At 45.2% G+C, this 11,516-nt stretch overlaps 1 protein-coding gene across 1 annotated transcript in view; it reads right to left on the reverse strand.

Moving 5' to 3' along the window:
- gdpd4a (glycerophosphodiester phosphodiesterase domain containing 4a) overlaps positions 1 to 7,150 on the reverse strand; it is a 49,653-nt gene extending 42,503 nt beyond the window's left edge. Inside the window, exon 1 of the mRNA XM_078247123.1 lies at positions 7,097 to 7,150. Coding sequence (XP_078103249.1) covers positions 7,097 to 7,150 — 54 coding nt within the window. The remainder of the gene's footprint in view (positions 1 to 7,096) is intronic.
- Between the last annotated feature and the right edge of the window lie 4,366 nt (positions 7,151 to 11,516).

The following is an 11,516-nucleotide window of genomic DNA, read 5'->3' on the forward strand; positions in this document are numbered from 1 at the left end:
TCACCTCCTGAGCAAGGCACCGAACTCCAAACTGCTCGGGGAGCTCATCCATGGGCAGCCCCCTCCCTCTGACATCTCTCCATTGGTGCATGTATACGTCCTGAGCATGTGTGTGTATTTCAGGCTTGTGTGTAATGCGTGTAACTGTACAGAGTGAAAATGAAGTCACCATGTTCTCCTGTGTGTGTGTGTGTGTGTGTGTGTGTGTGTGTGTGTGTGTGTGTGTGTGTGTCCTCTGCAGTGCTCTTCCTCTGCAGTGGAGGCTGTTATGTAATAAAAATAAAAGGAGAGGGGGCTGGGTAACTCCACTGCAACACCAATGGACACACACACACACACACACACACACACACACACACACACACACACACACACACACACACACACACACACGAGAACGTGGTAATCATCACCTACTGTTCAGTCTAAACGTTGCTGTCCTTAAACAAATACAATAATATATAGTACAATAAATGGTAGATTAAAAAGTAAATGCACAAAGGCCAGGACTAATTCAGAGAGTAAGAGTCTGGAGTCAAGTAACACACACAAAGATGTGTCAGGCTCTGAGCTGATGTTTATTTCTTTTAGTGACACACTACATGGCCAAAAGTGTGTGGACATTTCTCCTCTTAGTTCCAATGCTACAATATTCACAGTGATGTGGACATTGGTGTGCTTCCAACAGTTTGGGGAAGACCATTTTGTCAGACTGGGTGTAAACAGGGGACTCAGATATGCAGTACAAGTCACAAAAGGAGATTTACCGCGCAAAAGTGGTACAAAGATCAAGCAACGGTTTCCACAAAACACAAAACAGAGGCTTAGGTAAAAAAAACCTGACCAGAAGGGTCAGAACAAACACTCACTAGGAGAAGAAAAATAATCTTAAATGAAGGCCTCTTCATGCAGAAATGGCAAAAAGAAAACAGTTTTTAACCTCTCAGTTCTATCTTATCTTATCGTCTCGTCTGTTCTGTTTTACCCATCTCTTGTTTTTCTTGTCCTACTATCAATCCCAGCTTTACTGTCTTTTCTCTTTTTTCAGCCTGTTTAAATACTTCTTTTCTCCCTCCTGTTACTTAAAAAAACAACTCTTCCTGTATTCTGAGTGGGTAGATATGTGTGGATAGAGGCATCCTGGAACTTGTCAGGTGCAAGTCATGCTAAGGTGGGCTCGACATGTTGAGTTTGTGTACTGCAAGTACCCTTTTTTGGAGCTACTCTGTTATTTGGAGCTTATTCCCCGGTGTCCTTATGTTTTTTCGCCCCGCAGTTTTCCTTGGATTAGGGTGGCACCTAAATCATGGTTGCAGCTGTCACCGTGGTCCTGCTTCGTGCCCTGCTATGCCCTGCTACACCCTGCTACGCCCTGCTACACCCTGCAGTGCCCTGCTATGCCCTGCTACACCCTGCAGTGCCCTGCTACACCCTGCTACGCCCTGCTATGCCCTGCTACACCCTGCAGTGCCCTGTTACACCCTGCTACACCCTGCTATGCCCTGCTACGCCCTGCTATGCCCTGCTACACCCTGCTACGCCCTGCTACACCCTGCTACACCCTGCAGTGCCCTGCAGTGCCCTGCTACGCCCTGCTATGCCCTGCTACGCCCTGCTACACCCTGCTACACCCTGCAGTGCCCTGCTACACCCTGCTACGCCCTGCTACACCCTGCTACACCCTGCAGTGCCCTGCTATGCCCTGCTACACCCTGCTATGCCCTGCTACGCCCTGCTACACCCTGCTACACCCTGCAGTGCCCTGCTACACCCTGCTACGCCCTGCTATGCCCTGCTACGCCCTGCAATAGTCCTGCTATGCCCTGCAGTGCCCTGCCACTAGAGGGTGACAATTTTTCGGTATTCCCACGGGAGTCCCACGGTACGGGAGTCAATCTCACTGTTGGTAACGTGATAGGGACGGAATAGAGCATGAGTCCTGCTTCGTGCCCTGCTATGCCCTGCTATGCCCTGCTACGCCCTGCTACACCCTGCAGTGCCCTGCTACACCCTGCAGTGCCCTGCTACACCCTGCTACGCCCTGCAGTACCCTGCTACGCCCTGCTACACCCTGCAGTGCCCTGCAGTGCCCTGCTACGCCCTGCTATGCCCTGCTACGCCCTGCTACACCCTGCTACACCCTGCAGTGCCCTGCTACGCCCTGCAGTGCCCTGCTACACCCTGCTACGCCCTGCTATGCCCTGCTATGCCCTGCTATGCCCTGCTACGCCCTGCAATAGTCCTGCTATGCCCTGCAGTGCCCTGCCACTAGAGGGTGAACATTTTTCGGTATTCCCACGGGAGTCCCACGGTACGGGAGTCAATCTCACTGTTGGTAACGTGATAGGGACGGAATAGAGCATGAAATCAACGGGAGCGGGACGGAGATGGAGAGTAAATAAAAAAATGACGCTGCAATGCGGTGAGTGCGGCCAAAGATTGTGAGGCATTTCGTTTTAGAAAAGAGAACCACTTACAACTCACAATACGTTTGTTGATTGGCTACTGCTAGCCACAGAGTAGCCTAACAGAGCAAGACAAAGCAGCTGCCCTGTTCACAAGCAAATCAATCAGTGTCAGCGACTACACTGAGAGTCGGCAAAATGGATTCTGGAAAGAAGCTGTTGCAATTGAAAGTGTCATCGAAGGACCCCTCAATCCATTTTCAGGAGCTGTGAGAAGATCTCCGTTAGGAATTACGTAGTGAAATGACCTAGGCCTGCATGTAATGCATGTATAGTGTAGCCTAAATTTCCGAGACAACCTCAGTGATTTGACGTTAGACAACATAGGGAACGAAACGGGAGCAGGACGGGATTCGGGAGTCTTTCTCTCGATTTTGGAGGGGGGGGGGGGCAGTCAAGTGATCGGGATATGACGGGAGTATTTTCTTGGGCTCAGGATGGGATGGGAGCGACAATTGATTCCTGTGTCACCTTCTACCTGCTACGTCCTGATATGCTGAATGGTATCATTATTTTGTCTCTATGAGCAAGGAAGGGAGTATTACTGTCTAAAATGAAAAAAAACATGATTCTTTAATACTGTATCAGAAGACTGTGTCAGTTTGTGTCTGTATATCATCATTTGTGCAGATTGATGAATACAATTTGGTTATAAAAAAACAGTCTGTCCTTTCTTACCCTTCCTGTTACCCCGCCCCTCCTCTCTCTCTCTCTCTCTCTAATTTCACATCTCTTTCTTGTCATTTCACACTTCTTTCTCTCCGCTGTCTTGTTTTCATTTGGATTTCACCCTCGCTGGCTGTTTGTCCTTGTCATTGATGCGTCACACTCTGTCGCTCCTCCTCTCTCTGCCACCTCAGCAGAAACCAGCCTCATTCCTCTCCACACTGCCTGCACCGGCCGAGACAGACACACTGGTGCTCGTGTGTGTGTGTGTGTGTGTGTGTGTGTGTGTGAGTGAGAGAGAGAGAGAGAGAAACCAAATATTTAATGCACAATAAAAAGGACTGCAGACACCCAGAAAGAAGTGAAGACACAGAATCAGAGAGTTTCTACCAGGAAAAGGAAACAGAGTAGAAATCCTGCGTCACTCCTTCTGTCCCTGCAGGACATTAAGAGTTGGTTAACAAGAGCTCAGGCTCCATGGTAAAAGGAGACTGTTGTCCTGGAAACTGAGCTCTATTTCTCAATCCTAACAAATATGGTAGCCAGACGTGACGTATGGTAGCCAGACGTGACGTAAATTAGATGTTTCTTTCAAATGTTTTTGTATTTTCCTACAAAGCGTTAATATTATCGGCTGATGCTACTACGCCAAAGTCTAGACTAACGTTAGCAGCTCTGTCCTGTTCTTTATTGCATTAGAATAAAGAATTATAAAGTATTGAAGAAACTAACCTTTGTGTTGCTTTCAAAGTGTTTCGTTTTTGTCCAAGTAAGCATCCAAACTGTCTAATCCACAATGCTGCTCCTTTATTTCTCATTTAAAAGGTGCTGTAGGTATTGTGAAGATCCAGGACTTAGCCAAAGAATCTCCCCCCTTTCTGCTAAAGCCCAAAATGGTCTCCTAAGCCCCTCCCCCCCACAAGGGAGAATGAATGGGTGTGCATGAGCAGTGATTGACATGCAGTTAGGCCCTGATTGGCCCTGGCCCTGATTGGTGCATCTGAACAGTTAGACACCCCCCCTGGCCCTGATTGGTGCGTCTGAACAGGGAGCGGTGGATTTTTGGAAATCTCACTACAGCCTGTAGGTGGAGCCAGAGGAGCTGGATTTCTTTTTTAATGACCTGCTTCATGTAGTTCTACTGGAACATAGGGTCAGTTTCAGCAGATATGACAGAAAGTTAGTTTTACCTACTGCACCTTTAACTGGCCACACACAGATTATATCTATTGTATTTTCAAATCATGTCAGCAACCTGACTGACCAACTAACTAACCGACGCTGACTTTGCATCTTTACGTTGCTACGTTTGCATGATATCATGTATGTAGCACTTAAATGCAATCTGGTCTGTCTGCAATCTGAAGACCCATTTTGAGGATGAAAGGAGTCTGTAAAGAAACATATAAAGTAACCTTAATGTTTGATCTCAGTGAATTACATTCATTTGTTTTATTCAAGAAGACTGACGGCAGTTAAACTGCGTGATGATCAATGCAACAAATTTATTGTTAGACCCCTAATTTCAAATACTACACCACTTATTTTACCTATTTTACATCAAATTAACCAGTGTATTTTATGCTTCAGAACCAGAGATCTTTAATGCTACTTTTGTTTGTGCTTAGAGTCCGAAGAGAGGAACATTTTCTACTACTCTTCATAGTCGTCAGATTCATCTACCAACCCTTATGGAGCTCAGCGTAACTTCTTTCAGGAAGACTTCCAATAACTTCAATCACCTCTCTCTCTTCCTAACACTAATCAGCTGTTTTGAGGCGTTCTTTTCAGTAGCTTAAACCAACCAGAACTGGCCACGACATTTATGAGCCAATCACAGCATGACATCCTGCTTTAAATGTCTTCTCTCTGCTGTCAGTTGTCATTTCAGGCAAACGTGCAACCCTCCTCCTCCCCTTCCATCTCCAGTCATCGTCACCCACGGCGCCCTGAGCCCCCTTTCCGGCAGACAGCTCCTTCGGTCCGGTCTTCAGATTCCTTCGCCACCATCACCAGTGTCTGGACTCCATCGGGAGGGGATATGTCTTGGCTTCTCTACCCCTTAAAAAAAATATTTTTTGTAACGATGGAGTCTAATCTCCAAAGACTCTGTACATTTCATATTATGCATATGTACATTAAACCTTTGCATATCTGCAACAAAGTCTCTCCTGATTGAAATAGAGCTGGCTCAGGTTTGCCTTGGACCAGCTCTTAATTATACTGTTATAGTTTTAGCCTGCCTGGGGACTTCCTTTGACACACTGAGCTCCTCTCTCCTCTCTCTTTCCATCTGTGTGCATCCATGTCCCAGAAATGCTTGTTACTAACTAAGCTCTGGGGAGCTTATTCCCCGGAGTCCTTATGTTTTTCTCGCCTCGCAGTTTTCCTTGGATTAGGGTGGCACCTAAATCATGGTTGCAGCTGTCACCGTGGTCCTGCTTGGTGCCCTGCTACGCCCTGTTACACCCTGCTACGCCCTGCTATTCCCTGCTACATCCTGCTACGCCCTACTATTCCCTGCTACGCCCTGCTATTCCCTGCTACTCCCTGCTACACCCTGCCACACCCTGCTACGCTCTGCTACTCCCTGCTACACCCTGCTACGCTCTGCTATTCCCTGCTACGCCCTGCTATTCCCTGCTATTCCCTGCTACACCCTGCTACGCTCTGCTATTCCCTGCTACACCCTGCTATTCCCTGCTACGCTCTGCTACACTCTGCTATTCCCTGCTACACCCTGCTACACTCTGCTATTCCCTGATACACCCTGCTACGCTCTGCTATTCCCTGCTACACCCTGCTATTCCCTGCTACGCTCTGCTATTCCCTGCTACACCCTGCTATTCCCTGCTACGCTCTGCTATTCCCTGCTACACCCTGCTACGCTCTGCAGTGCCCTGCTACGCCATGAACTACTACAACTGCTATTTCTAGTCATATTTTTATTATCTTTATTGAGACTATTATTGCCACTGTTCATCACACCCCCAACCGGCACCGTCAGACACCGCCCACCAACAGCCTGGGTCTGTCCCAGGTTTCTCCCTAAAAGGGAGTTTTTCCTCGCCACTGTTGCACTAAATGCTTGCTCTTGGGGGAATTATTGGAATTGTTGGGTCTTTGTAAATCATAGAGTGTGGTCTAGACTAGTCTATATCCCTGACGTTCCACTTCAATTGAATTGAATTAAAACCAAAGTAGGCCCGCGTGAAATTTTTAAGATCCAAAGATCCTCTTCTACACTCCGAGGACTTTTTATGTTGAGAATGCCAAATTAGCTTAAAGTCCTGATGTCTTTTTCTCAGGCTTCCTGTCCTTCAAAGAATTGATTTCAAAATACTACTGTTGGTTTACAAATCACTGAAGGGTTTTAATCCTGATCTGCTGCAACATTATGAATCATCCAGACCGCTCAGGTCGTCTGGGAGACCTCTGCTTTCTGTCCCCAGAGTCAGGACTAAACACGGAGAAGCAGCGTTCAGTTTTCATGCACCACGTATCTGGAACAAACTCCCAGAAAACTGCAGGTCCGCTGCAACTCTGCTCTTTTAAACCAAGGCTCAAGACTTATCTTTTTGATGCTGCCTTTTTTTTTTTCCTTTCTTTCTTACACTGCACTGTAACTTCTATTCTGGTATTTCATACCTGTCTTATTCCATTTAAGCTATATTTATATTATCTTTAACACGTTTAAACGTTTTTAACTGGTCTTTAATGTTATATGTAAACACTGCCTTGTTGCTAAAACGTGCTATACAAATAAAGCTCCATTGCCTATGTACAAAATAACAATAAAAACTGCAGGACACGACAAAAACACAGGACTGTGAAGTCTCACGGATCCATAAGTTCATCACATTAAATTGGTTCGACACGTGTGTGTGTGTGTGTGTGTGTGTGTGTGTGTGTGTGTGTAAAGGATCTAAAAGAGGATTACTGCCTCAGATAGCCTGTCCACTTACAGAGATGTACAGTACAGATGGGGGAGAGAGGATGGGTAAGGTCAGGGTGTACATGATTGCTGAATATTTATATTAAACTGTGAATTTGAGATCTATTAGCCTATTTAAAAAAAATGTCACCTTTGATGATGAAAACATCTGACTGGAGGTGAAAAGAAGGGATCTGAAGACAAAAGAAGCCAGGAGATGAGATGGTTAAGAGATGCAGCCACGAGACAGGTTCCTTTTTTTTACTTGTGATTTTTTGTTTTATACAAATTCAATTAGATTTGCTGGAGGGAGCCCGAAAGATCTGAGCGACTGCTTCTGTAATGGTTGTGCATCTGATAATAAGTAAGTTGAAACTTGATAAGAAAAAGGTGAGAGTGAAAGGAGGGGAGGTAATTCAGAGCTTTCTCAGAAGTTTCTCTGCCCCTGAGAGCTGAATCCACTGCAGGGCCAGTGGGGCCTGCACGCACACAGCAGCACAGAACTTATTCCAGATTAGCCTGCAGATAAAAGGGGAGCTTAGGAAGCAGGCAATCAGTAATCAGCACTTTTAATTAAAAGGAGAAAAAAAAAAGAAGAAGTAGGTGGGATCTAATTTCCCAGCCAGACGGACGGCAGGGTTTTAGCTTGATTTAATCTCCTTTCTGCCCCAGACTCAAGCAAAGAACAGTCGTTTACCTAAGTGATTTACAGAAAGCCTTCAGGAGTGTTAGGAAATCATGTTATAAATAAATGGGGTTATTATTTAACAGTGGTCGTGCGCTCGGCTAACCGAGCTCTGGTCTGTAGAAGAGACCAAATTTAGAAGAAGTCCTCTTTGTGGAAACAGTGAATGTGTGTACTGCTGTGTACAGTGTATTGTACTCGTATAAGCCATTTCTCATGTAGAAACATTTTATGGTTCCAGATTCACTGCTTTTTAAATAGTAATATGAATGTCTTGGTAGTCTCGCATTGCCAGACCTTCTTCCACAGCTCTGCGGAGGAGGGTCTGGCGAGTCCACACAGCATTCCTGGATAGGAGAAAAACATGCTCTGGTTTACTGTAGAGCTGTAATCGGGCCTTAAAAGTTAGGCCCAACAGCCACAGCTCAACAGAATACGCCCCGAGCCCAAAAAGTACATTTTGATTGACAGCTTTTGGAAAGCCCGTTTACAGCCCGACATTATTCAAATGTGCGCACGCACACAGCTCTTTCACCTTTTGTCATGAATGAGTCACTTCTGATTTTTTTTTAACATAATTTATTCATGACTAATGGAGGCTATAGTCCACTTGGAAGTTGGAACAAAGAAATAAAATAAGTCCTCCAGAGGCCAGCCTCCGTTTCACCTCCTCAGCATAGAAACGCATCACCTGACCGCTCATTTACCGCGTAACACGGAGCGCAAGCCCGAGCCCGGCCCGAGCCCGTGTAAAATGATAGAAATTAAGACCGTCGGGTTCAGGCAAAGATCTTCAGCTCTACTGTGGTTTATTGGCATTTCTTTAAACCAATCACAATCGTCTTGGGCGGCGCTAAGCCCCGGACACAATGACGGTGTCTCTGCTAAATAGCCTCTGGAAGGAACTTGTTTTGGTGGAACATGTGTACGTTCAAAAGTAGTTTTAGTCGTGCAACAGAAAACTCAGATTGGACAGATAGTCTAGCTAGCTGTCTGGATTTACCCTGCAGAGATCTGAGGAGCAGTTAACCACAGTGAGGGACATCCGGCCTAAAAAGAGAGACATCCGGTGGAATTTCCGGTGGCACCTGAACAATCCCGGAAGCGGACCGTCATCGATATGGACTAATGTCTTGTCACAACGGTCTGTTGGTTGGAGAAAACCAACATTGTGAAGGTACCACTTTGACTCATCATCTCTCCCCCATCTCTGCCCTCCACCTACCAAATTAAACGATCCATTCATAGAAATAAAATTAAGCAATTTACTCTATGGTTCCATTCTTTCCTGACAGGCATAGCAACAGTAACTATGGGGTGGGTGGAGCTAAGCAAAGCTTGGCATCACTTCCTGTTGGAACAATTTTACCTTGATCTAAGACTCCGTGTGTCATCATCATTTCTGCCTATGATGTCATAAACAACACACCTAGCAGGAATGTTTGGACTATATTTCATTCCATGAAACATTTGTTGAGCGTCATATCGTTTCTTTTCAATGCTGCATTGTTCCACTTCTCAAGAATCAGTGACTTACCAAATCACGGTACACACTCAGTGTTTAGTAGATACATCCGTCTGCAACAACAAAACTAAACAAAATGGAGAGCATGTGCGGCATAGATATGATTTTGCAGGAAATCAGGGCAGAAGGCCAGAAGTTTGAAAAAGAAAAACTGGCCAATAAGCGTGAGATCGAAGTCCAGAAGAAAATAATTGAGGATAAAGACAAGAAGATCGCCGTCCTCCAGGCAGAACTAAAGGATCTTAAGGAGCAACTCCAGGCGAACTACAATGTCGAGGCAGAACTGGTTTTGAGAAGACGTCAAATTCTCCGAGAAGAGAATGAAAGCTTGAAGGAAATAATTGCGGATGAACGCAAGAAGAACGCCGTCCTCCAGGCAGAAAACGAGGATCTGAAAAACAAGTACATGGAGGTAAACCACGAGAACGGGTTTCTCCAGGAAAGAAACAAGGAATCCTAGGAGAAATGTTTCTTCAGCTAATGAAGGCTAAACAAATAAAAACAATCAAAAAAATTTAAAAAAAGCAAGCACAAACCAATTTTTGTACAGTTTTATTCATTTTTTCATTTTTCAGAGTTGTTTCAAATCATCAAAATGACTTATAAAGATAAACGTATAAAGACAGATACATTATGGCTCTGATACCACTCCATCAGTCAGTGTGTTTGTGTTATTGTGGGACTTTGGTGTTTTCAATTGGTTAGTTTGGACTCAACAAAGTCACACAATCAGGGGCGTAGCACAAAATTTGGGGCCCTGTAGAAAGGCATCCCCCCCCCCTCCCCACATCCACAGCTATTCAGTCTAGCATCTTCTGGGTACTCGGTCCCCTAGTCCGACACCCCTGCACACAATAACCGAACTGTGTTCTGCGAAAATGACTGGAGTCTGGAGACGCTGAAGAGAGCAGAGATAACGGCTTCAGTTCCCCGTCGTAAAGGGCTGTCTGACTAGGGTTGGGTACCGAGACCTGGTGCTAATACGGCACCGGTGCCTAAACGACCGCTATCTAACGAACCAAATAGCAACACGGATTTCGGTGCCTCTGAAATGCCTGCGCTGCTCTCTGATGCTCCGAAACGTTATGACGTTACAGGCAACAGAAGCATCGCTGCACGTGGCGCTAGTTAACATAATACACTTGGTAGCAGGTAACGTTAGCCTACCGTTAGCTAGTAGCTGGATTAAACACGGTTAAAATGCTGACAGCTAAACGGTGTAAAAGTGTGTCTGTATTTCAATGTAGAGGATTCCAACAGCGGGACGTACAACAGTCTGCAGCTGACTTGAAACTGGTAAGCCTCATGGTGCATTCAAAGTTATTGTAAACCCTTTTCCCAACTGGTTGTTTTTGTCGTTTAACAGCTATTTACTGGTGAAATAAGTTGTTGTTATATGTTATTATTATTACATTATTAATAAATCATTTCATTTTGACCATATGGCCTCAACAAGTTGTTCTTTAATATCACCTGCTGTCGTTTTGTGCTCTTCTTTTTTCTTTCTTTAATTTTTTAGTTTTCTAAAATGCGTTTAGCAGCTGCCCCCGTCCACAGCAGGACATTGCTTAGCTTCCGTATCGGTACTCTACTCTACTCTACTCTGTACTAACCCTAACCCTTTTACAAACTGGGGGCGGGCCGACAGCCATCTACTGCAGCTAATGCTGCGTTCCAGACACAATTTTTAGCCCGTAAGTTACGACTTCAAGTCACGACTCACGACTTGGTAGCGTTCCAGGGTTCAGCTAGCGGCTACCTAACGTCGACGTTAGCTAGCGCTAGCTGATACCAGTGATTTCTAGTCTGTGACATATTTTGGGCTTCATTTAATAAACATAACCTGTAGTAGTACACAATCGTATGTGTATTGTTTTGATTACAATGTGCTATTTATGTCTATTTATTTCTATTTCTCACCGTTAATCACCGGCGTCTGTACAGCATCAACAGGGGTCGCCATTTGTTGTTTAGGTGCGCGAGACGTCAAAAACTGTAACTGGGAGTACAACGATCTAGTACGAGTTTATGGGTAGTAAGTAACGGGTTCAATTGCCGTTCCAGGGCACTTTCACCGGTAGAACGCAGCATAACACACTGACTACGGAGAGGTAGCTCATACAACCACACTTCTAAACATCTGAACTATCCCTTTGACAAAGACAGTAATAAACAGATTGATCGATAATTAAAATAATCATTTGTGGGAGCAACAACATTCACTGTTGCCTCCACATGTTG

This window comes from Sander vitreus, chromosome 3 (genome assembly GCF_031162955.1).
Source record: "Sander vitreus isolate 19-12246 chromosome 3, sanVit1, whole genome shotgun sequence".
NCBI lineage: Eukaryota > Metazoa > Chordata > Actinopteri > Perciformes > Percidae > Sander > Sander vitreus.